This window comes from Lissotriton helveticus, chromosome 7, assembly GCF_964261635.1.
Source record: "Lissotriton helveticus chromosome 7, aLisHel1.1, whole genome shotgun sequence".
NCBI lineage: Eukaryota > Metazoa > Chordata > Amphibia > Caudata > Salamandridae > Lissotriton > Lissotriton helveticus.
This window is the reverse complement of record NC_136068.1, coordinates 839,147,519-839,174,960: the sequence shown is the minus strand read 5'-3', so window position 1 is coordinate 839,174,960 and position 27,442 is coordinate 839,147,519. Positions and strand designations below refer to the sequence as shown.

At 48.5% G+C, this 27,442-nt stretch overlaps 1 protein-coding gene across 1 annotated transcript in view; it reads left to right on the top strand.

Moving 5' to 3' along the window:
• The window catches only part of PFDN1 (prefoldin subunit 1), a 96,172-nt gene extending 69,046 nt beyond the window's left edge, over positions 1 to 27,126 (top strand). The window contains exon 4 of the mRNA XM_078650705.1: positions 26,874 to 27,126. Within this exon, the coding sequence (XP_078506831.1) occupies positions 26,874 to 26,957 (84 nt within the window). The 3' untranslated portion in view covers positions 26,958 to 27,126. The remainder of the gene's footprint in view (positions 1 to 26,873) is intronic.
• The last annotated feature ends 316 nt before the right edge of the window (positions 27,127 to 27,442 follow it).

Here is a 27,442-nt window from a genome sequence, read left to right as displayed (position 1 = left end):
CCGTTCTAGCTGGATGATGAAAAGGTGCTATAAGCCTTTTGCCAGCCATCTAGTGGAGAAGAAACACAAAATTAGGGAATGGGGTTGCTCATACTCCCCAGTTTAGTTTGGAGCGGGTTTTAAAAAAAAAAAAAACAGACTTAAATGGTACTCGGTTGAAGGTTGAGAACAGTTGCCTCCATCTTTGCTCTTCTGTAGGTCAAATGACTATGAAGCTTTTTCCGAACAACTCAACCCTCTGTTCTTCTACAAATCTGGCTTATACCATGTACAAACACCTACTGAGGGCATGTTAGTAAAGGTTGGAAGAGAGTGAACCCCACAAGTGTGGCTCATCTGCTCCTTATTGGAAGTTATTTTTTCAGTATCAATACTTTGAGTTTGCTGCTTGTTAGACTGGGGTAGAATCTGGTTATCATTTCCTCAAAACCTGTTCCCAAAAGTTTGCAGCCCTAGCCTCTTTCTTTTATGGCAGACACAAGCAGCCCATTCACTGATAGTTTGCTATTTGATTTTTACTAACTGCCGGGCCATATGAAATAGAAACCACTTTCAGTTCAACATCACCCTTCCTAAGTGGCCAAGAAGCTCTCACCTGGTGGCTTGGAGGAGAATAGCACAAGGTCAATGGCCTTCTCTGTCTAGTTTCAGACACCTACTTTCTCCTGACCATTTGGACTCCCTTGCTAGTGTAGATTCTATTGATGGACACTGTTACCTTTGGCTGAGCTTACTAGTCTTTGGATTCGGGAAGAGCACCAACAACGAGAGAGATAGATTCCCCGTACTTCAGGGATTCGTGAATTGAGGTGGAAGGACTGGTTCCGCTGTGGCAGGTTTCCCCTTACTGTAGGAACCGGCAAACTGAAGTGGACTTATTGGTTCCGCACTCTCGTTAATTTGATACTAAAACTGATAGATCAGGATCAATAATAATGTGCAAAAGATTCGAGTACACAAGCAAAATATAAAGAGGATAAGTGACTTATCTTGGGATAAACCTCCTTCGTTTGGCAACTGCGAGGAAAGCAAATTGGCGTTTACAGGATACACAAGCCCTGAGGAAGTCGTGGGTACACACCCAAAGACGACGAAACGCGTTGGCACAAGGGAGTGGAAGATTGTGATCAAGCGAAAAGAAATAGACACAAGACAAGCACAATAATCTTTGGAATCAAACTGTATATTTTTTGTGTATCAGTTTATTTGTTGGCCTGTGCTACAGAAAATGGTTAAAATCGTATTCAATCTTTGATTAAATAGGAGGTATTGGGTGTATACTCTCCTTTTCTGTAAGCACGGCGAAATGTAGGACATATGAGGATATTCCTAGTATTAATACTGAAACCTTTCAGAAACTCCTAACTAAGGTAAATCGGGTGCTCCCTCCGACTGCTGCCCGCCCCACTTACTTAAAGATTGCCTTACAGCCCTCCCTGGCCCTGCACTTACTCTTTTGAATGACTCCTTATCTTCTGGCCAAGTTCCTATGGCTTTTAAGAAAGCCATAGTGGTACCCCTACTAAAGAAACTCGGAGCTGATCCAACGCTCCTATCCAATTATCGTCCTATTTCTTTGCTCCCGTTTTTTGCCAAGATATTGGAGGCCCACATAGCAAGCAGCCTTTCTAATTTTCTGGAGGAATCCAGATACCTCGATCCTCATCAGGCAGGGTTTTGGGCGGCTCATTCCACCGAAACTGTCATATTGGCAGTCCTGGATACTCTCCGGGATCGGACTGACATGGGTTCCCCCCATGCTCTGGTACTACTGGATTTATCCGCAGCTTTTGACACGGTCGACCACACTATTTTGGTAGACCGTTTCAGACTCGCGGGTATTGGAGGTATGGCTGCTTGCTGGCTCACTTCATTTCTGGATGACAGGTTCCAGGCAGTTCGCCAAGGGCCTTTTTTGGCTCCACCGCGCAAAATCACTTGTGGAGTCCCACAGGGCTCGGCACTTTCTCCGCACTTGTTTAATATTTACATCTCTCCCCTGATTAAGTCTCTTATAGACAGAAATGTGAAAGTCTTCAATTACGCGGATGATCTACAGTTGGTCCTTCAGATAGATGGCTCCCATAGCTCTGTGTTGGATTTTCAGGCTACCATGCTGCATATACAACCTTAACCTTAACCACCTTAAATTAAACCCAGGGAAAACAGAATTTGTTTTGACTGGGGACAGCTATACATTTTGGAGCCCACATTATTGACCTCCAGTGCTGGGTCCTTCACCTTCCCCTTCTTCTTCGGCAAAAACCTTGGGAGTCTCCCTGAATAATGAGCTTACACTAAAATCACAGGTTGGCAATGTGATTTCTAAATGTTTTTTTCAGTTGCGAAAGATTAGGAAGATACACCGGTTTTTCACCCATGATGCCCTAATCCAGATCATAATTGCCATTGTTATGTCTCATTTAGACTATGCTAACTCGGTATACTTAGGAATGCCACTCTATCTTTTCAAACGGCTGCAACTGGTTCAGAATCAGGCAGCACGGCTGATCTCCCGACAACCTAGATGGCTACCAGTTACGCCTTTGCTAAGAAAACTACACTGGCTCCCTATTCGGCAGCGTTGTGTATTTAAAACGGGCTGCCTTGTATTCAAAGTCTTGCAGGGGAAAAGTCCTGCTTTTATCAACAAACTGATTTAAGGACATATTCCAATACGAAACCTCCGTTCTGCCCATCTCTCATTACTCACCATCCCTACTTTTAAACGAGTCAGACAGGGAGGACGCAGATTCGCGGTCCTTGCTCCTAAACTTTGGAATTCATTCCCCTTGGAAATTCGGTCCTGCACTGACATCTTGCAGTTCAGAGGCCTTCTCAAGACCTGGCTGTTTGTGCAAGCACATAATTAATTTTTCTTTCTGGTAGTTACTCTGTCTATCCAGCGCCATGAAGCCACCCGGTGAAAGTGCACTTTACAAATGCCCATTAACATTAACATAATGATAATTGTGTGTAAATTTTACATGAGTGCTCTCTATCTCTTTAAACACCCAATTCTTTACCCTTTGGCTGAGCTTGGTCTAACATTTTACTCTGTCTTCTCTGTTGACTAGAGTCATGGTCTCTTCTACATTCTCAACCATTATAAAGAATTTTCTGGCAAACAAATTGCTAATGGCCTCCTTTGTCAGCTATGCAACAGTGAGGCTAGCGTTGTGGTTTCATAGAGCTCTCTGCATAATAGTGACCAGTGCTCACGTGATTCCGCATGCTTGTTTCATGGAATGTTTTTTATCCAATGACTTATGGCTGTAAATTAGAAGCTGGAGCATTGTTCTTGTACACTGTTAATTTCTTAGGCTACCAAGAGAGACTTGCAATGGTGTGTAGACAGCAGTGGCTGCTGTCTCCAGAACAAACATCTATATCACCACATACCTCTCAGAATTCAGTTGGTTAGCAACAGGGTTTACTTTCAATGTGCTGTATGTGTGTAGAGAAAAACCAAAGGTGGTGATGGACGGAGCGTTGACAATACCAACACTCACCCCCAGTCAACTGATCGGGGTTTAATCCATCACCGTTCTTTAGCTCACTCCGCCACCCCAGTTCAGACATGGCCATATGCAAATCAGTCTGACCCTGTGCCTCATGGGAACAGTCCAGCCCGAACTGCCAAGCCATGTCTTCCCTGGACCAGAATCAAGCTTCCCAGGACCGGTTTCTGGCATTACAGCCGTCTTCAGCCGGGCTTGCTTGACTCCAGTGGCAAAGTCACCGCCCCCCTTTTGTACCAGTATGTTTGTAGAGAGCAGGTCTTTCCAAATCAGTTTGAGTGGTAGATCGAAAGTCACTGGCACAACGTCCATGTGACAACCATCTCATTTTAATTGACGTGGTATGTCTCTCTCAGAAGAATGGGTCTAAAGTCTCCTGATAAATGCTCTACAAGATTTTGTATCTCAATAACCAGAAGAGTACTATATTACACTGGGGGTCCACCACAAGTGCATTCCATTTAACAGCATTGACTGATACCCCTAAGACCAGAACATTACCGAAATAATGGTTGTTAGCAGCTTATTAACAGTAGTCCGATACAAGCCTTTTTAAAAAAAAAAAATGTTTAAATGCCAATGTCCCTATGTTAATGTTAAATGTCGTATACTTGTAAAGCGCACAGCTGCCCCAGCAAAGGGGCGTCCCGGCGCTGTATACCGCTGGGGAACCCATCCTGGCTTTCCCTGTGAGATCGTCCCTCCTGGGCATCTCCAAGGTGAAGACAAGCATCCCCGGCGCTGATGGGGCCGTTAGTAGAGATTAAGCAAGCTATTGCCCAGAGTTGCTGGGTGGGACCCATGGTTGGAGTAGGCACCGAGGCGAGAATTATCGAGTCCGCTGACCATGGCCCAAGACCCTGCCGCGTCGGGAATCGAACCCTGGTCCCGGGCCGACCTCTGCTTCCGGGTCTGCCGCCTCTAACCAGTGAGCCACACCACTCCACTTAATTGGTATAGTGTGCCATGAATAGACTGAATGGAGCCCCGATTATATATAGCACATGTAAGAAATTAGGTTATTAGATGCAAAGGATGTGTACAAGTAATATGTTCACAATCCTTACTGGGAACCAACTCCCCCATCGTAGCACTTCATCTCGCTGCGTAGCGAAGCAGTGCAGTCCGAGGCTACTCTGCGGAGATGGTGTGGGTTAGTAACCCCAGTTGACAGCAGCAGCACTTAAATTATTGTCCAGTCAGTGCTTTTTTGTTTTTAAAAAGGAGAAATGCTTTCACTACGCACACTACTAAATACTACAAGTTAAATGACAAATACACAATCGGGTTAATAGAAACAGCTTTGGTTGACCCCCTCATATCACATTACACTCGTGGTGGGTTTTGAACCCTATACCCACAATATCCGCATGTATGCTAGATTCAACATCACAATATATGGGGTGTCATTATCCCAAAGGCAGGCCTACTGGTTTTGTCAGAGTATCACCACATCTGTACAAGTAGCAACATAAATAAATCACCAATGTAACACCATTGAAATTAATGTAGACTGTATCATCATGTCCATGTTATATCCCGCCTTTAAAGTCAACGGGGGTAACATCAATAGCATTTAGTATACTGGAAAACCATGCCAATTAATGAATAGGTTTAAAAACATGTGCCCAGACTCTTTTATTCCCTCCAGGCTTGTAATGCATCCTTAGGACCCACCACTAGAGGCCAATGCCCTCCAGAGCCCATGACTAGAACTATAGACTCATGGAATATTCTAAGCCTCTCCCGGAATCATCTGTATATCCCCTAGGAGACTTAGGGTCACTTTTCAAAGAACCATTTTGGGAAGCCTGCTGCACTCCCTGTAGCCCTCCCCAACATCTACTGAAAGGTCCGGGGGGGTTCTGGGGTGCTCCTTTGGTGAGGTGATGCATTTCTAATGAGTGTCTTTTCGCTTTATGCAGTGGCGTTGCTCCACTTTTTTTCTTTTTCTAAATCCCTTGTGCACATGCCCACCAGGCACGAGGGTGCTGCCATGATCGTTAGATGACTGCTGGGATAGCCCCAGGGTCCTTGCAGCCCCTGCCGTCTTCCAATGGGCACACACCTCTTGTGCTGCATGCTAGAGCCGGCACATCATCTTTTCTGCTCCTACCTGGTGGGAGAAGTTTCTCTGTCACAGACTGAGCTATGGGGGGCAGGAACCACGCCCGGCTGAGTCTTCAGTCCTGGGAACCCCGGAACCTTCCTTCATGCGACAGACCTTAAGGAGAAGGATGCCCCAGGATCAAAACAGTCCTTGAGGGGGGGGGGGGTACCATGCACACCCTTACCCATAACAAACAAATGTATGTCATTACGTCGACTCCCAGGCCCTTGGCCCTCCGGGGGGTGCATTTCTTGAGAATGCTGTGAAGCGCCATATAGTTTTGTTCACCGTTTGGTCCACAAGGTTCCAAGTTTTGTCCTCCCTGAGACAATCCAATAATGCTATTTCAAGTTGTCTGTGGAAAGAGCTCGCCTCTAGCTGAATCAGCTGCCTGATCCCTTCCCATCATAACTTACAAGGCGAGCACCCTACTGTGTTTGCTTCAGAAATGTGGCCCTCAGCCTTTGGTTTTGTGGGCCTGCCCTGTCTCCTCTATCTCAGTCCAGGTGCAGTGTAACAAGCTAGTTAACAGATGCAGAGTTTCTCCCAACTTCTTTCTTTCCCATGAACTGTGTTCAAGCACTGTTAATGGCTGTAATGTGTGTTCTTGCCATTGACTCTTCTGCAAAGCAGAGTAATGCAAAGCAGGGACAAATGCTTGGCATCTGTTTGGGCTGAGTTAGGGAAATATGAAAATTCTTGATGTGCCATAAGGAGTGTATGTATGATAGGAACTGTAAATCTACACTCTGATGCCTGTTTACTCTTAAACATCACAGTCCGGGGCTCAATATCATAGTGTCCATGTCTAGATCAGGGATACTCAAAGTACGGCCCGAGGGCTGCATGCGGCCCTCCTGACCTTAAGTATGGCCCCCGGTGAACCGCTGCACTGGGCTGTTTTTCACCAAAAGCTGTGAAATGGGCAAACTTTATTTGCATGTTAATTAAACTAAAGGTAAAGAAGCCAATGTTTCCTAGACAACTTATTTTTACCATGCATCTGCTTTGCATCTCCCCTACGCCCACCTTTCAACGTTCCAACCCTTGCCCTGCCTCATCGTTGCGGCCCTCTGGATGCCACAGTCAGTACTTTGTGGCCCGTGGGAAATGTTTGCGAGTACCCATGCCCTAGATTGACCTAAGTAGCGCAAAAATGACCTTTAGGACAGATTTTGCCCATAATGTGTAATACAGTGTAAGCACCACAAACCTTCAGTATGTGCCAGTCCTACACAACGAATTCCCCCTCACATGATGAGGGTTACTCCAAATCAGTACCACTCATTGATGAGTCCCTTCTCGGGCAGGCTACCTATGCACAGATGCAGGTCTGAGCAAGGCGATACTGTCACATCTGCAGCTCACACACATGCGTTCAAGTAGCCAACTCAGCACCTCTTACTCTGCATTCAGCAACATTCTCAAAAGGCGCGCACAGGGGGTAAGCAATCCCAGCCCATTTACAATACATTAATTGTGAGTGAGACTTGGATAATGAAAGCTGCTAACAGTAGTAGTCCAAAAACCCGGTAGTCAAATGTGAAAAATTCAGGGGGACTAAATGGGTGGAACCCATTTGCTACAGCTCACATAAGCATTCTTGGGTGCATACGAAGTGGATTAGCCCGTGTTAGCATGTAGCCTGTACATTGTTAGAGTGCTCTTTGGTATTTAGTGGTAGTCCTCCTTATGTCTCCCCTCTTTCTGGCGGCTCTGTTATGGTTTGTATAGCAGTTTTGCAAGTAATGGATTGTCTAGCTATCCAGCATTGGTGGATTTCAGTGTTTTTTCGGTTTTATTTCATAACTGTAATTGGACTTTAACTGTTTCTATAACGAATTCCTGAGATTTTTTTTAACCATACATAAAGTTGTAACCAATGCTGAATAAAATTTACTTTACTTTAAATTTAGGTTTAAAAAATAATAATTTCCCAGGGAATCTGTATATTGGTTGGATTGTTTGTGTGCCTGACTTCAGTGAAGACCTCTACAATGCAAAAGATATGTCCATTTTCTTTAGTCTTCTAAAATGAAGATGTGAGTCATGGTCAAGATGGTGGATGAGTGAGATGTGATTTTCTCTCTCTCTCTGTCCCCTCCACCTATCCAGCCTAGATAGCGGATACATGCGGCAAAATATCCCTGTTGGCTGCGCGGTGACAGAGTAGCCTACAGAGAATCGCCTGAGTGACCCGTGGGGCCCAAGTGGTGTTCCTTGAAGCCTGGAACCGCCAAGGGAAGATTGCCGAGCGGAGCCCACAACCTAGTGGCGCCCTAGCCGAAGCTTCACGGTGGGCGGAGCTAGAAGACTCATCGTTCCTCTGCGACCGTGGGTACCTCTGCCTGGAGACGTGGTGAACCACCAGAGAGGGGCACAAGGTAGAGACAGCCTGCCACCAGACCACGGTGTAGTCTGCTGGTCCCCCCTCCATCTTGAGCAACTCTCGCCTGGCCTGAAGTCTCTGCGTCCACACCCTACACCCAGTTGGCGGTGCATCCCTGGGACCGGAGAGAGAGAGAGGGATCTCACCGGGCACTACCGGCTCTTTAGTTCCCCCGCTATAGGGACTGAAACTGGGAGCGTCGGACTGGGAGGCCAACCCTCTACGAGTGCCAGTAGCGGCTGTCAGTGCCGGACTGGGGCCTATTGCGTTTCCCAAGTGGGGAGTGGTCCCTGCTCCATTGAGCCTTCTGGTTGAACTAGATGGGCCCCACTCTGATATTGAGAAGTGCCAGGCTGGGGCTCCTGCTGAGTTATCAAGGTGAGCGCTGCGGTGGGAGACTGCCTGAGCTGTGTGGACTGGGCCTGGGAGGAGGAAGTGAGGCCCTGTAAGACTTGAAGGCATTCCGTCAGGAGAGCACGAATGCAACATGCCTGGGATCCCGATTGCCTCCTGCAATGTTTTTGCTTCGGTTCTGGCACAAGGGGAAAGCCTGGGACCCAAGATGGGGGGGGGAGGGGGCACTCTGTTGCTCAGCTTAGAGCCCCGCTGCTGGTAGGGTGGACCCGAGCCCCCCACTGGATAAAACTTGCAACACAACCATGACTCCTCGGCTTTTGGCACTCCTGCTACTTCCTGGACATTTTGCTACACTACTGGGGCCTGAGCCTACATTGAGACCTTGTACATTGCTGCCCTCTCCCGCGGGACCCCAGATTGCCTCCGTGTCCTGGACTTGGCTGGGTGTGTGCGGTGCGTCCGTGGGGACCTGACGCCGAGGTGATGGATTTCGCTTCGTCCCCCTGCCAGAGAGAGACATACTGGTTTGCTGTAGGGCCTAGTAAAACCGTGGGTCTTATCCTCAGTTATAACACTCTAACGTTGGCAGCTTATGTTATCAGCTTGCCCCTCTGCCAAGTAAGGCACTCTAGGATAGATGACCGGGTTAACAGACCTCGGCTTCCCGCACACAGTGAATGAAACCATGAATTGATTTAGCATTTATAGTGTCCCTGCACTGAGCAGTAGCATCATGTCAAGGTCCGGAAAGCCGGGGCCAGGTGGGCTCTAGCTCTGTCTAAAGAGCCACGTCTTCAGATTTCTACTGAAACTTGCTTCCGACTGTTCAAGTCTTAGGTTGAGTGGTACAGAGTTCCACAGCTGGGCTGCAAGAAGACCAAAGGAGCAGCCCCACAGTCGTGCCTGGCGTACTCTGTGAATCACTGCCAGTGCTGCATTTCCCAATCTAAGTGCTCTAGCGGGAGTGTATGCATGAATCAAGGGAATGAGGTAGCTGGGACCCCTCTGGTGTATTATCATGTGCGTGAAACATAGGGCTTTGAACGAGATTCTGTGTCTGACTGGAAGCCAATGAAGTTGAGCCAAACCTGACCTAATGGAGGTCCGTTTTGGTATTCTTTATAACATCCGGGCAGCAGCGTTTTGTACTCTTTAAAGCAGTGCCAGTCTGTCTCTAGAGGTCCCCAAATACAGCACATTGCAGTAGTCAAGTGGCGACACCAACAGGGCCTGCGTAACTGTTTTTTGTGCCGAGGCTGGTATTAGCCTCAGAAACTTCCATAACAGTCACAGCACTCAAAAACGGGAGCACATTGTGGCCCTGATCTGACTAGCAAATGATAGCCGAGTGTCGAATAAGATGCCTAGGTTTTTCACTTTAGGTTTAGGGGCTGGGGTGTGGCCCAGATCTGCCGGCCACCTTGCCGAGAACCAAATAGAGGGCCGATTCCCCACTACCAGCACCTCTGTTTTGTCAGCATTAAACTTCAAGCAGCTAGCGTGCATCCATGTTGCTAGGTCAGCAAGAACATTTTAAATTTGCTGTGGCCCTGTTGTGATCATTAGCTAGTGTGATCAGAAGCTGAGTGTCAAAAGCAAATAACACCATTCTCACGCAATGTTCCTTGATTAGGTCCGCCAAAGGGCGCATCTATATGTTAAAAAGAGTCTGGCTCACTGCCGATCCCTGGGTCACTCCTTGCAGTAAAGGGATAATATTCGAGGTGTAGGGCTTCTGTGTTACCTGGAAAGAGCGCTTGTAGAGAAAGTCTGCAATTCAGTCAAAAGCTTTGCCTTTTATGCCCTGTGTCCACAAACGATCTAATAGCACAGTGTGTGACACAGTATCGAACTCTGCGCTCATATCCAGCAGGACCAGAGCCCCTGTTTTCCCTTCATCTTCCACTTTGCGTAGTGTCTCAGAGGCCAGAAGCAAGGCAGATTCCGTGCTATATTGTGGTCTGAAACCCGATCAAGTCTCGTGAAGGATATTATTTCCTGTGATAAACTCTGCGAGTTGGGAGTTAACATGTTTCTCAGCCAGTTTTGCCTGGAAACAAAGCAGAGAGTGAGCAAAAATTCTCCGGTTTGGAGGGGGGTCAAGAGATGGGTTTTTAAGGAGTGGAACTACCACTGTGTGTTTCCACTCCGCCATAAGTCGGCCTGCTTCAAATGGCAGGTTAAGCACAGAGCATAGGCTGGAAGCCAGAACTGATAGCCCCAGTTTCCAAATGGCTGGAGGCACCGAGTCTATCCGTGAACCAGATTTGATTTTAGCCGCTAGAGAGCATAGCTTATCCCCTGAGATGCTCTCAATCTTGAAGGTGCCCTCCGTGAGGGGCTACGATTCCCTCCTAGATGAAAGGTCAACCTTGTATGCGATATCAGGAAACGATGTGTATATCGAGGAGATTTTGTCCACAAAGAAATGGGCAATCTCAGTGCAACTGCTCCTACTCTGAGCCCTAACTGTAGCTACCCTCGTTAGGGAAGTAAGCGATTGGACAATCCTGAAAGTCTCTCGGGGCCGTTCTTAGCTTTGTTGATCTTAAGTGTGTAAAAAAAACAAGAGCCACCCTCATCTTTTTATGGTATTCCTTTAGCAGCAGCAGATAGGTCTCCTTGTCTTGGGAGAAGTAGTTCTTCTGCCAGTTTCGTTCTAAACTCATGCATACTTTTTTTGTTTGTGCTAGGTCCTCCGTGAACCAGCCTGCTGAAAGTCTGAAGCGAGAGAAATTGCGTGTTTTACGCGGCGCTATCATATCTAACGCCTCCTCTAACCTTGCCGATACTTGCTGGTTGCGTCCTGTAGGCACTTTACTAGGCATGGAGGACTACTGCTCAGGGCAGATAGGAAAACCTCCTGACTAATCTTTGACCAGTTTTGGTGGGTTGGGCCTGTGCTAGTTTAGGGGGGATCAATGTCCTGAATCTGAAAAGGAAAGTATAGTGGTTGGACCAAGCAATCTGAATCGGGGCGGCCACCTTCACTAAATCGGGATTGGCAAAAATGGAGTCAAGAATGTGCCCTCTGTAATTGTGTCTGTTCCATTACCAACTGATGAAGCTGGAGTGGTTTCACGTCCTCCGTTAAGTCCACGCTCTTAGGTGAGGTTGGATCATCAAGATGTAGGTTTAAATCCCTTAAAATTACGGAAGTGTGCATACTGTACCGCAAAAACTGGAATCCTTTCCAGAGGACTGATACTAAGGGAAAAGGAGGCTGCTTCTGCCCCACTGATCTATACTTGTGAGAAGTTGCACCATAGCTGTTGCTTGTAAATCACCGCAAGACCGCCTCCCCTACCCTGCGGTCTATCCTGCCTGGTGATGGCTTAACCCTTTGGAATTGCATCTATAATGTCTGGAGAGGACTGATCATGGAGCCACGTTTCTACCAGGAAGAGAGCGCTCATCTGCCTAGCTACAATGAGGTAGGCTATTTCATGTTTGTGCTTGGGACGGGATCGGCAATTTAATAGAAGATATTGGGCCCCTGTAGGGTTTTCAGCAGGGTTGGAGCGCCTCAGGTGTAGCACAAAGGAGCACCCCTGCCATGTGTTCTGCCCCATGTCATCCTGAACCGAATGCTGGCATATGATGTTGCACTTACAGTTGAGACAGCGTAGCTCGTCTCATTAGTATTGCACTTAACCTGACCCACCAGCGGCAGGTGTCTGGCCCCTGGCACCGCCAAGGCACGGACAGGCTTGCCTTTGGCGCGGCGGGTCGCGCCAGGCTTCTAATTTTATAGCCTGCGTGACTGGACTGCTGCCTCGCAAGATCGACTCTCACTCCAACCTACGGGAGCCTAGAAGACCCAAACGAGGGCAGCACAAACCTGGAAGAGAGCCCACGCCTTTAGAACGGGCGAGAGAACTCAGCCTACCGAACGCGGTAAGACTGTGGCGAAGTACTTTTTTCAAATTCAAATGTCACACGTTGCACCTCCCCCGCCCACTGCCCCACCCCATCAACACTATGGCCAGTGGATGAGGGGAAAAGGACCACACACTAAAAGATATGCTTGTCAATCCAGAGGACCTCAGGGTGGTGAGCACCTCCCGTCAAAAGGTAAAGGCTCTGCTTCAGTAGGTGGAGAGATACAATCCCCAGTGACGAGACCCTTTTTGGAGGCTCTTTTTGCCTCTCGTAGAGAGTACCTCCAGACCTTTAGAAAAGACCTCTCGGCTGAGGACAAGGAAATATGCCAAATAGTTGACAGCCTGGGATAGTGTCTTCCCTAGAATACCACAAAACCAGCCGGGAAGAGGAGCTCGAGCAAATGCATCAAGAACGTCAGTTTCCGGGACCAAACCCTAGATCTAAATGCCCACACTGAAGATCTTGAGTATCGATCCATGTGCAACAACATCCACATTAAAGACGTATCAACTGGTGCAGAGGGATCTGATATCAATCTGTTTGTTGGGAATCTCTTTTGCTTGGTTCTGCAGACCTCCCTGGAGACTGACATCAAACTGGATCGTATTCAGAGTGGGCCCAAGGAGACCAGACTCCGCACCACTAGCTTACAGCTGGCGTGTGTCCGTGATAACATACGTGTTTATATAAGTTGTCCCAGTGCCAGTCCTGAAAGGACTAACTGGTTCAAGCGAAACATCACAAATAATCAACTGGAACAAACGAGAAAATCTCTTGCAAGAGACCATTGAGTAACAGATTTCTTTAGAATCAATTTCAAAGAGGTGTTTACCAGATATTCATTATTTTTATCCCCCAGTTTAGCCAAATGTGTTAGCTAAACCACCCCCACAGGTCTCAGGATTAAGAGAGGACGCTCTTTTCATGGCACGTGCGCCTTTGACGTCAGAGCAGCACAAGGCGGCTTCCATGAGTATTGACTTGAGTGCACAAGAGCAGGGTTCCCCTGAGGAGCAGCATTTCTTCTGAAAAGGCTAATATATTTTTAGCAAGAAATAGTGTAGACAAAGCCATGGATACTGCTTACGTTTTGTAAGGATATAAGCAATGTTCATTGGAGCAGGTCCCTTCTGGGCCCTGAAGACATGGCCTTAACTTTTCAGGAAAAAGAATTCACTCATTTCTGAATAACGAGTGTAAAAAGAAAAAGGTAACCATGTTGTTCTTGCTTACATTTCACATGATTTACTTAATATTGCATTACCTATAGGTGTTTGCTTTTTCTAGGATGTTAATTTTTTATTAGGCAGCATATTGCTCTTGTCTAGTGCGTAATTTGAATTGAGTCACATCCAGGTGTGTATAGGTCAGTGCATGTTTCTCTCAGTGGGGCAGCGTGGCGTTTAGTGGGGGAGAGGATATGGCACTATGGTCAGAGCTGCTGAATTTAGAACTGTGGAACCAGGTTCAGCCTTCATGACCAGTCCACCAAACCACTACCCCTGAGGGAGCACATTCCCATGCTAGACCTTAGAAGGCCCAGCAAGATCTTTAAAGCCCTGGTGTCTTAAGCAGCAGCAGGTGGACCCTAGCAGTGGCAGGTGTGGGCTAACCTTGAAGATCTGTCCACCACAATACATAATGAAGTTCACCTCCGGTCTTGCAGGCAGGTCTATGAAGCAGCACAGCCTGGAGTGACAGTGACTCTGTCACTTAGGTCAGAGGACCCTTGAGCAGGGTGGTTCTAAGGCACTGCGACTGCACCCGGCGCTGACCAGCCGAGGTCTGTGCAGGTAACAGTGGTGAGGCAGAGGGGCCGGGTGAGAGACGATTTCGAGGGACGATGCAGAGGGGAAATTAAATAACAAATTAATTTCCCCTCTGCATCGTTCCTTGAAATCCCCCCCCTTACCCAGCGCCACCGCCCCACCGCTTTTACCTGCATGGACCGTGACTGGCGTTGACTTCAGGTGGGGGCATCATGTTTGCAAGTATAAAATGGTTTAAAAGCACTTGCTGCCTCCTTCCTGGCCTCCAACAATTTTCGGAAACAATAAAAATGTCATGATAACTCCAGTGATTAATGTTCTTAGTAGAAAGATAGTGTTTTGTCTAGTGGACATTTTGACTCATGGAAAAGAAGCCCAGAGGGTTTATGTGCCTGCTGCTAAGAACATGTATCATGCAGATCACACAGTGCACATAATGTAAATAGGGCAGTGGGTTACTGCTTTTGTCAGAGAGACCCTATTGTTACTTGCAGTTAATAAATTAAAATCCTAACATAGAACAGTGAGCTCTTAACTGTCATGTAAGAGCTGCATGCAAACTGCAAGGTATAAATTAGAGTTATGTTTTTTTCCCAAGTCTTTGATTATCCTAATGTTGCAGAAAAAAGGGTTCATTTGGGTAGAAATTAATTCTGATTATTAAAGAGAACCACCAACCATGGTATTACGTTTTAAATTCCGAGTCTGTGTTTCTCCAGACCAATCACTATTGAACTATGCTGCCTACTAGTATGGTTGTCGTATGGCTCCTACACCTTGTAGTCCTTTGTCTTATGTAACATTTCCTATACAGTGATTTACACACATATGATTGATCGTCTATGTGTGATGTAAAATCCTCTGACACTCCAAACTGGTATTAGTGGTGCAGCAAATTTTCTGATACTTTACTATTTTGTAATTTTTACACATGCTACCAGTCTCTGCAAAGATTTTTCCTTATTAGTACCAGTGGAACATACAACTGCAGCAGTGAGAAAGGTGACCAGTCAACCTTTGCAAAGGGCCCTCCACTTCACAGCAGCACAAGTCGCATTTTTTAGGAACTTTTGATCTTTGAGCTATAAACAATTTACTAGTTAAATTTGTCAGATTATGAAGCAGATGATATATTATGTGGAAAACATTTGCAACTAGGACATTTTGCCATTCATGTTTGAACTGCTCTTGTGGAAAAAGGGAGAATTGCTGATGACAGAAACCCCATGGTTGGGAGATAAATGGCTTGCGATTCCACTTTTAGGGATATTTGGAACATTCTGTGATTGGAAACATATCCCACTTTGTGAATGTATTTTAATGTCAATAACTCATATTAAACCTTAAATAAACGTGTATCAATTGGTTAAATTAAATAACGTAATAAGCTGTAACCGGTTAGTGAAATGGGAAATAAATACTAAATTGGGATATTTTGCACTTTCTGCCACACCTCTGACTCTGACCACTGACCCAATCCACAGGTTATTTCCGCCCTCTGATTCTCCGCCCACAGTTCCCTTACGTTTTTTCCTCACTTCGACTGGAGGAGACTCAGATTTGGGACACTGTGTGGTTCTCTCTTGAGTGTGCCCAGCCTCCTCACTCCCAGTGGCCTTGCCCGGAGCCGTGCACGCACCCCTCACACTTCCCAGGGAGTAGAAGGCAGGCGCCTCGGCGCCGTAGGTCACGTAGTTGCCGTAGACCTGCGCAGAGGAGTAAGGGCTGCTGTAGACCCCCAGGGCGGCTGCCGTGGCCAGCAGACTGCTTTCATACACAGGGCAGTAGACGGGAGTCTGCGCCGAGGCCCCAGCCTCGGACAGGCCCCGACGGCCAGACTCACAGCAGGTGGTCAGGGAGTTGGTGGTCATCAGGAACTGGAGGGGGAGAGAGAGACATGTGAAGGGAGAGCGGAGACATGGTCTGAGCACAGACCACCCTACCGTCACACTCAGGGAGATAAGACGGGTGCCAGAGCCTGGGCAGGCCTCAGATAGCTGGAGCTGTCAGGCTGGGGGCTCTGAGAGGGCGAGCAGAGTTGAGGCAGGAGAGAGGGGAAGGGGTTCAGGGGGGGAGATTAGAGGTGTGGAGGCAGTGAGAGCACACTGGCACACTCTGGCATGAGGGAGGTGGAGTATGAGCAGAGAGCACCATTAAGCCGATCCTGAGTGCTGTCACACCGTGACAGCAGAGAAGCCGGGGAGTGGCAGGGAGAGGGTGAGTGAGAAAGTAAGCACTAAGAGACTGCCAGAGAGAGGGCCTGGTGGCAGAGAAAGAAAGAGGCTACATTGAGAACGCACCAGCCACGGCAAACTCGGACATGGATGGCGGGGGAGTGGTCAGAGAGGGGTCAGAGGCCTGCAGCAGATCCGGGTCAGTGTCACGCTAGGGGGACAGGGGAGGGCAGGGTCGGGAGAGACGGAGGTGTGGCACTCACTAAAAGAGTGATGGAGAGAGAGGGGTGCCGGTAACTGAGGCAGAGAGAGCACACTGGCACACTTGTGCAGAGAGGGGTTAAAGAAGCACCACGCGCAGGTCGCTGGCACTGAGACACCTGGACAGCTGATGAAGGGAGAGGCAGAGATGGGGAAAGGGTCATGAGAGAGGATTAGGGCAGAGGTGTTGTCTGAGACAGCGAGAGCTCCCTAGCATGGACTCACTCGGACAGAAGAAGAGGGCAGAGAGGAGGGGAGAAAACCCGGTGTGGTTTGCACCAATATTTCAATGTCCGCACACACGTGTGGAGCACAGGGCACCGGGGGGGGGGGGGGGTGGGGGGTTGGGGGTGGGGGTGGGGTGGGGTGTCATAGAAAGGTGCTAGAAGCGTGCAAAGTAAGCTCACTAGTGCTGACTGACTAGGACAGGAGGGGGCAGAGAAAGAGATGTGTGGTCTGACGCACAGTGGGGGATTTGTGGCACACTCATGCAGCAGAAAGCGCCAGGCAGTTGTAGTCTAGATAGAGGGGTCTAGAGAAGAACGGTCAGTACAAGTCAACTAGCTCCGGCGGAAAGGGGTGGGGCTGAGACGTGCCGTGCTCAGAGAGGCTGTTAGGACTGACACACACAAGTCCTGCAGGGAGGGGCATGGGGCAGAGGGAGATGGGTGGCCTGCAGCGAGGACTCACGGGCAGCGACACACAGGGAGAAGGGAGTGACTGGGAGAAAAGGTATGAGAGTGACAGGGACAAAAGGTGTACGCAGACAGGCACCCTGAGGCTGCTGCCAGTGAAACATTCGGGAAACGGAGAGGGGACAAGGGGCCTTAAAGTGAGGCCTAGAGCAGAGTTCAGTGGCGCTAACTCTCTAGGCAGACTGAAGATGGGGGCACGGAGATCTGAGGTCACAGACCTGGCATAAAGGGGGGCAACAGTGAGACTAACACAGTTTGACAGTTACGAGTGGCACAAAGAGGGTGCGGATAGAGTTGTGGGCTTCTGGAATCTGAGGAGGCGGGCGACGAGGCCCGGTCAGCCCGCCTCCCGCCGCAGCTCACGGCCTGGAAAAGCTGAGTCAGATTCTGCACTGCAGGCTGCAGCGCATGTTAACAATAATTTGCTTTTAAGTGTTCGCTGCAGCGCGCCGCGCGATCAGCTGCCCGCCAGTAGTGTTAAATCTCCCTTGCCAGTTTCAGACTACCTTTAAATGTAGAGAGTTGATGATGCTTTCATTGTCCATAAACCACTTGGACACATGCACCCCGCGGGTGCCACTTTTTGCACACTCTGCTCCTAGACTCAGGCGGGTCTCAGCCTAGGGTCACAACGCACAAAGGCTCAGCCAGAGCTGCATGAGTAAGTTTTGTTAGTCCTAAGTTTACGGTTTAAGGCATACAAAGGCTCCTCCGCAGAGGGCTATCAGTTTGCCACCGGAGGGGGCTGGATTTATGCGAGTGTGACATCCAAACTTTGCCAGAGGTGTGTCCAACCTTGAATGTGCAGATAACAAAGTGTGTTTGAAAAAATGCGCACATTAAGCCAATTGTATCTTTGAGCTGAATAACAGATGTTTATCGTTACCCAACTCAATGGAACTCATTTTATCGACCTCAGAAGGATAAAAGGCCTGCTGGGATTTGAACCTGTGACCACAAGAACATAGGTCCCCACAGTGGATGTATTAATTCACTAAGCCACCAGACCCAGCTTCAGTTACTTAAGGGGGCGTGGACTATGTTTGCACATTTGCAGAGTGGGTAGAAAAGGGGTGGGAAAGGCACAACACACAACACCCCATTCACCAAGCCTTAACACTGACACTGTGCAAGTGTAGGGTCTGGGGAATCACTCAGCCAGGAGCCTGCCAATCCAATAAATCTGGAGATTTTTTGGGCATAGTCCGGAATATTTCTGCCAAACCACAAAAAACGAATACATCGGGTAATCTCACCAGTGAAATGTAAACCTCGCAGACGTAATCTATACCTTGTTTATGGAGACATTCAGGAATATGTAGTGAGGACGGTTGTCCGTTCATTGCCTGTGATGTAATTGTGGGCTTTGCTGATGTCTGATCCGGCCAACATCCAGTACAGAGACATGTACCCACCCTGGCACAAACATGAACCACCTAGTGGTGAGAGGGGCTCGGATGCATTCCCGGGCGAGGCCTTGGCGCTGGAAACGGAAACATTCCTCCATCCAGATGCACACACCTCTTTTGAGGTTTCCAAAAATGAACGGAGACCACCCTACTGTTCCATCAATATCTCCTAGGAAGAGTTGTGCTATTGAAAACCTAGGATTCCAAGTCTAAAATGCTTTTGTCCGATTCCATCACATACATTTGTACAGATTTGTCCTTTATATAAAGCGCTTGCCTTGGTCACAACTGGGTCTGGTAGGCACTATATAAAACTACAAATAAATGATCAACGCGACAAAGAGTAAGAAACGGTAGCTGGCTGGGCTCTCCCTCGGTCTGCATTAGCGACTCCGAGTTCGAGAGAACCTGTTTTTTTGCTTTGCATCTGCTGCTTTCAGTTTGGTATTCCTATTTGAATCAGATAATGTTTATTGAAAGCAGTGACGCCAATGACGGGGTACACTACGCGGTGGACAGGTGAATATGATGGAAAACTTGGCCATGTCATGCTGAAGTCAAATCAAAATATACTAGAGTTCTGGGTGGTAAGGCAAAGTGGCAGGTGGTGGGTCGGGTCGCCGGGGAGGGGCCCCTTCTATGTGTGTGCAGGGGGGCCCCCTCAAGTTTCGTTACGCCACTGCCTTAAAATCACGTAGGGGTAGACAGATTAGTCTGGCCCTCTGTGCTGCATTACAAAATATCACATTGGGCTCTAACCTGATTCCTACTTATCAGGGGTGGCTTCAACTCCTCTGCTATATACTACGGATGGAAAGGATGCCCCTTATGCTCTCAGCACAGAGCATGTCATACGCTGAGCTCGGGCGCACCTTTATTACTCTATTATCTTCCTACTGTCGGGAGCTTACCTGGCCCAAATACCTCCGTCTCATTCGATTGACAGATGTTCTGTCTGCTCGAACCTTAGAGGTCCTAATTAGGACACCGTGCACGATCACATCACTCATAACTCGTAACTGGTTCTGGGGCAGGGAGGAGTTTGGGGATTATCAGTTTCCTTTAATTCATAATACAATGGAGCTATGTTTGCTTATGATGTCGGTTCGAGGCATGTGGGCTGCTAAATTCATATCTTAGCATTAGATCGCCGCCTAGTGTTGGGTCCGGATGATCGCACATTGTTGTCCTGGAAGAGTCTTCGAAGTATCCTGAGATAGGTGGCTCCTCCCCTGGACTACAGTGCGCATGGGCATCGGCTCCATCCCCAGATTGTTTTTTTCCGCCATTGGGTTCGGATGCGGTCTCGACGTCTCTCTGTCGGAACCGAGAAAAAACGAACTTTTTAAGGCCAAAAGGCCTTGTTTTCATAGCGTCGGTATTGTTTGCGCACGGTCTCGAGTTCTTCCGTCTCTTGTAGTCGGAATCAGCGGAGTGCTTACGCTCTTCGGACATCGAGGCCTTCTCATCGCGACACGACTGCAACTTTACAGCATGGAGCGGAGTCCGTTTCAACTCTGTCCGCTCTGTGGGTCCAAGTACCCACATATAGATCTACACCCGGTCTGTAACAAATGCCTTTCGCCAGACCATGACGACGGCAACTGCAGGGCCTGCGCGCAGTTCAGGTCCAAGAAAACACTCAAGATTCGGCGCGCGGTGCGCCTTGAAGCCAGACAAGCGGCCCCAGATCCAGAAAACATCTTCGGCGACCAAGAAGACGAAGACCAGAGTCATCATCTTCAAATCTCCCCGCCCGAGACGGAGGTCGAGGCGGATCCGGAAGACGGCGACGGAGTCGCGGGTCAAGGCCTTGCATACGTCGAAGAGGTAGGGGACGTCGAAGAGGTTTATGGGGCCGCGGAAGATAGCTCAGGGGATGAGCTATGCCCCGAAGGTTACGAAGATCGAGATCGGGTCACGGGATCGCCTGTCGGCCTTACCCTAGACCCCGTACCGCAAGCCACGGCCCGCCTTCCGGCCCGGCCACGGACAAACTTGCTGGGCAGGCCGTATCGAAACCGAAACCTACGGTATCGACTACACCTAAAATGGCCGACCCAAAATCGAAACCGAAACTTATGGATTCGAGCACACCTAAGATGGCGGCCGTACCAACGAAACCGACCAAACCCGCTGCTTCATCGACTCCGTCGACCTCCGGTCCACAGAAGTCGAAGAAATCTGTCGATTCCACTGTGTCAAATTCGACGCCGGTGGAGGGATCCTCTAAGAAGGATGGTCGGCACGGGTCAACCGCTGCGGCGCCGTCAACGCCCGCAAAAGCCAGCGAAACGGCTCCGGTTCCGACTGGGACTCCGTTAGTCGGACGCGTGGTGGAGACGGAGCCGACAAAGTCACATGGATCGAAGGCTGGTACATCTGCGCATCGGTCCAAGGACTCTGGATCGGCGGCTGCGGCATCTTCGTCCAAGACTCAGAAGGGCCACCAGGACGTCGGATCCGAGGGCAAGGTCAAGACCTCCTCGTCAGCGCCAAAGGCCACTGAAAGTGACACGTCCCTCATCGCCTCTTCACTGCAGAGAATCAGGGAAAAGGCCTCTGCTACGTCGGCTCCAAAGCCATCGCCACAGAAGCCGATGGACATTCCGGTGAAGCCTGCGGGTAAACTTCTCTTCCTTCTGCCGCCAAAAGAGGCGCCGAAGGCCTTTTCAACTAAATCGACGCCAAAGAAGTCGGATTCTTCAACGGCAGGGGCACTTTCAAGTCGGGTACTCGACTCAGATGAGGATTCGGAGCGTTTTATCGACGCAGACACGGGCAAATTGACCCTTTACAAGAGGAGGATCACTTCACAGCCAGTGGACTCCTATGTCATCCCCCTCAAGAAGAAAAGGCTTCCTCAGGACGCTTCAGGCCTCATGGAGCCTATCCAGCCTCCTCCAAGAAGGAGCCCAACTCCTTCCCCAGAACAATCTGAGGGTGAGGGATATGATGAAGATGACCAGTACAATTTCCCCATCAATGAACCAGATGCACAGCCGGATTCATATGATGACATTGGTGACCAAGGCACCCAGGATGTGGGCCAAGACCCACAGCCTGACCCACAGCCTTTCAGTGCACGTGCATCCCCAACTGAAGATTCTGCAGGTTTTCATGCACTCCTTGAAAGGGCAGCTGCTAATCATGATGTGGACATGCATGCTGACCCAGTAGAAGAAGACTTTCTATTTGACACTTTTTCAGTCTCTGAAAGGACAGTAAAGACACTGCCTATGCTCAAAGGGGTCCTCAAACATGCTGCGGACATCTTTAAAGAACCTACCAGGGCGAGAGTGGTCAATCCACGTATGGAAAAAAGTACAGACCAGCACCTGCAGACCCTGCATACATTCGGGGACAGTTGCCGCTGGACTCCCTGGTGGTCGCAAATGCCCGCAAAAGGGCCAACTCCCAAACTACGGGTGAAGCTCCTCCCCCGGATAAGGAGTCAAAGGTGCTAGAGGCTGGAGGCAAAAGAGTAGCTGCACAGGCTGCCAACTTTTGGCGTATTGCAAATACACAGGCACTCTTGGCACGTTATGATAGGGCGCATTACGACACCCTAGAGCAAGTTTTACAACACCTGCCTCCGCAGTACCAAGAGGGCACCAAACTGCTTATAGAGGAGGGAAAACTGATCTCCAACGCAGCCATAAAGTGTGCACTTGATGCCGCAGACACAGCAGCTAGGGCCATTAACACTAGCGTCATGCTGAGACGACAGGCGTGGCTCCGCATATCGGGGTTTAAACCTGACATACAAACAACCATACTTAATCAGCCTGTCAATCCTGATAGACTGTTTGGTCCAGATGTTGACACCACCCTGGAAAAGATTAAAAAAGACACCGAAACTGCTAAGTCTATGGGGGCCCTACAATCACAACAGTTTCGTGGCAATAATTTTCGTCGCTCAGGTGCACGTGGAGTCACCAGAGGACAGATGGGTCAACAGTCACAATTCTCTAGAGGTGGAGCACAATCCTCGTACCCCAAACAGAACAAGGGGGGTTACCGAGGAAACAGCACCAGAGGACGCGGCAGAGGGAACAACAACTCCCGCTCCTCTGCCCCAAGCAAACAGTGACTCTCTGTCGCTGCCCCCCGACCACTTAACACCTGTCGGGGGGAGACTGCAGCAGTTCCTGCCCGTCTGGAAAAACATCACCACAGACAGGTGGGTGCGACAACTTGTACAGTGCGGTTTATTGTCTAGAGTTAAGATCCACTCCACCCAACATTCCACCAAGGCAACGGCCTATGTCCGCAGAGCACTTGCACTTATTGCAGCAGGAGGTAGTGGTGATGCTGCAAAAAGGCGCAATCGAGCTCGTGCCGGTGGAGGAGGAAGACACAGGGGTGTACTCCCTGTACTTCCTTATTCCAAAGAAGGACGGATCTCTCAGACCCATTCTAGATCTACGTCCCCTCAACCTGTATATACTGTCAGAACATTTCCATATGCTCACACTGCAACAGATTCTTCCCTTGTTAAACCAGGGGGACTTCTTAGCAACCTTGGACCTCAAGGATGCGTATTTCCACATACCACTACACCCGTCCCACAGAAAATACCTCAGGTTTACTATCCAAGGCAAACATTATCAGTTCAAGGTCCTACCCTTCGGAGTCACCACAGCCCCAAGAGTGTTTACCAAGTGTCTGGCGACAGTAGCGGCGCACCTCAGGAGGCAGAGCATCCATGTCTACCCCTACCTGGACGACTGGCTCGTTCAAGCCAAGTCGGAAGAACAGTGCGCCGCGGACATGTCGACTACCATTCACCTCCTTCACGATCTAGGTTTCTCGTTGAACTACCCAAAGTCGCATCTTCAGCCGGCACATGTCCGGCAGTTTCTAGGCGCGACGATCAATACCCTGACGGCCATGGCTCATCCAAACCAAGTCAGGATAGACAGCATGCAGTCTCTAATCCAGAAGTTCAGACCACAACACTCACTTCCAGCAAGAGTGTTCATGCAGTTGATAGGCATGATGGCCTCCTGCATCTTCATAGTCCCTCACGCACGGCTACATATGCGCCCGCTCCAGGAGTGCTTAGCAAATCAGTGGACACAGGCTCAAGGACAATTAACAGACCTAGTGTTGGTTACCAGTCGGGCATACGACTCTCTGCATTGGTGGACTCCACACAACCTTTGCAAGGGCCGACTGTTCCAGGAGCCAGTGCCACAGATTACCCTGACAACGGACGCATCTCTCCAGGGATGGGGAGCTCATCTGCTCACTTACACAGTGCAGGGACTATGGACGACGCAGCAACAGAAGATGCACATCAACTATCTGGAACTGATGGCAATCTTCATGGCACTCAAGTCCTTCATTGTACATCTGTGCAACAAGGTAGTGTTAGTCCGGACGGACAACATGACCGCGATGTACTACATTCAAAAGCAGGGGGGCACCCACTCGCCACAGCTGTCTCATCTGGCTCAGGGCATGTGGCGGTGGGCCATTCAGAGGAACATCTTCCTCATGGCAGAACACCTCCCGGGCAAGGACAATCAAATGGCGGATCTGCTCAGCAGACACAGCCATCAAATGCACGAGTGGGAGTTACACCCATCTGTGCTCCACCCGTACTTCCAGCAGTGGGGTCATCCGGAGATAGACCTGTTTGCAACAAAGGAAAACGCAAAATGCCAACACTTTGCCGCCAGGTTCCCTCACCCACAGTCGCAGGGGAATGCGATATGGATGAACTGGTCAGGCAAATTTGCGTACGCTTTTCCGCCAGTCCCTCTGATACCGCTGGTGGCAAGAAAGCTAAGGCAACACGCGATGACTCTCATCCTGGTTGCTCCAACGTGGGCGCGCCAAGCATGGTACACCACGTTCCTCGAACTCTCAGTGGTGCCGCATCAAAGACTGCGCCTCACGCCCAGACTTTTGACGCAGAACCATGGAGAAATTCAGCATCCAGATCCGCAACAGATCAACCTGGCGATCTGGCTCCTGAAGTCCTAGAGTTTGGATACCTTAACCTACCTCCAGAATGCATGAACATCATCAAGGAGGCAAGGAAGCCAACTACCAGAGCATGCTATGCTGCAAAATGGAAGCGTTTTGTCATTTACTGTACAGCCAATGACATCAACCCGCTAGATGCATCTATCCCTAACATCATTTGCTATCTGCTGCATCTGTACAAGTGCAATCTAGCGTTCACTTCTATTCGGATACATCTATCCGCCATCGCAGCATATCTTCAGAATAGGCAGCATCTCTCGGTCTTCAGGGTGCCTGCCATTAAAGCTTTCCTTGAAGGTCTGAAACGAGTCATTCCCCCAAGAACACCGCCAGCTCCGGTGTGGAACCTCAATGTGGTCCTCACCAGGCTGATGGGACCACCATTTGAACCACTGCACTCGTGTGAACTCCAGTTCCTAACGTGGAAAGTAGCTTTCCTAATTGCTATTACGTCACTGAGGCGTGTTAGTGAGCTGCAAGCGCTCACAATCCAAGAGCCATTCATTCAGATTCATCCAAATAGGGTAGTGCTACGTACTAACCCCAAATTCCTTCCGAAGGTGGTGTCACAGTTTCATCTCAACCAAACTATTGACTTGCCGGCATTCTTCCAAAACCCACAAACGGTGGCGGAGAGAATGCTCCATACGTTAGACGTACGGAGGGCGTTGATGTACTACATAGACAGGACACAACACTTTAGGAAAACAAAACAACTTTTTGTTGCCTTCTCACCGCAACACAAAGGCAACCCTATTTCCAAAGCAGGAATAGCCAGGTGGATTGTTAAGTGCATCCAAATATGTTATCAAAAGGCCAAGCGCACTTTAACGATACCCCCAAGGGCGCACTCCACACGCAAATTGGGGGCATCCATGGCTTTCCTAGGGAACATTCCTTTAGAGGACATTTGCAGAGCAGCCACGTGGGTTACACCACATACCTTTACAAAACACTACTGTGTTGATGTGCATTCCAAGCAGCAAGCTGCTGTTGGACAGGCTGTTCTCAAGACACTTTTTCAGGTTTCTGCAGCTGGCACGGGCAACCGCCGCTAATGGAGGGACTGCTATGTATTCTATGCTAAGATATGAATTTAGCAGCCCACATGCCTCGAACTGAATATGCTACTTACCAGTATGCATCTGTTCTTGGCATGTAGGGCTGCTAACATTCATATCGCCCACCCTCCTCCCCGGTGCCTGTCGCAGCTGCAGATATACTATTGTATTCAATCACTAGCATGGACATCCTTTACACTTTTCACTCCATCTTCTGCCACAATGGCGAAAAACAATCTGGGGATGGAGCCGATGCCCATGCGCACTGTAGTCCAGGGGAGGAGCCACCTATCTCAGGATACTTCGAAGACTCTTCCAGGACAACAATGTGCGATCATCCGGACCCAACACTAGGCGGCGATCTAATGCTAAGATATGAATGTTAGCAGCCCTACATGCCAAGAACAGATGCATACTGGTAAGTAGCATATTCAATATATATTATCGCTATGAAAATGGAAATTAAAACCTATAAAAAGATTTAAACCATAAAATTGGAATGTGTGAATGAAAAAAGATATGATGACCTGAGTGACCCGCTCCCAACTCCCCCCCCCCCCCCCCCCCCCCCCAATGATGTTTGGCACCGTAGAACATCTAAGTGGAGCTGTGCTGTGGAGACAAATACATTCATTCCAAGTAGCGTTCTCATTTTGCTGATCGCTAAATTCATCAAAAATGTTGCTCTTTTGTTCATAGTCTAGCAGTTGTCTATTCTAGTGCGGGGGGGGGGGGGGCTAAAACCAAGATATACTGCCAGTTCCTCGTTTACTGCAGTGACATTAGTTGTAATCGGGGAATTGTAAATCGAGCAGTACTTGGCATCTCGTCTGCTGAAATTGCACAATAAATAGTGTCTAGCATAGTCTGCGCACTGACTGAACTGCAAGTAGTGAATTGTACTTGTTCTCCAGAAAGTGAAAAGCTTTCTTTATGCTAGCCTCCGCAGCTTGGAACTTCATGAACTTTTTCAGATCTTGTTGTTTTTCTTAGCAGGTATTCTCCTATTTGGTTGTTTTTCCATACTTCTGGTGCTAGCAACGGAAAACAACAACCCTGGGTGTTCATGAAATGTTTTTCAGAGAAGGGCTTCAGTGTTCTTCCTGTTGAGATTCAGTCCTGAGAGCATGGGTCAATAGAAAAAAACCAAATCCAAAACGTTTTGCGTGGAAGAAAACATAACCTAATTGCATTATTGCTTCTATTTTACTGACAATTCTTGACTTTTTTTATTCTATTTTGCAGCAGAAAAAAACGTATTTGGAACGAAGTGTAAAAGATGCCGAAGATAACATAAGGGAAATGCTGATGGCCAGAAGAGCACAGTAGCAGGAATTGATATGGCCAAAAATAATACCCACGAGGATGTTTTGTTCTTGAAAACTTTACTCATTGACACATGATATCTTGCATATGTACACTGACTAAATTTTGTTCATACAATTACGTTTTCATTATTTATATATTCATTGTTGCAAATAAACACAGTTGACTTAAACTTGTCCAAGTTTATCTCCACCCCAGGTTAATCATGAACAATTACACTACTATACCATACTTTTCTTTTAAATATGTACTGATTATAATTTTTCATGCCCGACATGTTGGTTGTCCGTTAGAAGGCCAGCACTGGAAACTGAGAATGATTGCAAATTGCCAGACTATATTTCAAGATAGAGGAAATACCAGGTGGAAGTTGATGATAGGCCCTTCCTGTGAGTTGGCTAACCTCTGTTCTACCATGCTCACCTTTATTTTCTGTGACCTTCCTTTACCTATTTATCTAGAGCCTTAAGTGAAATACATAATATACC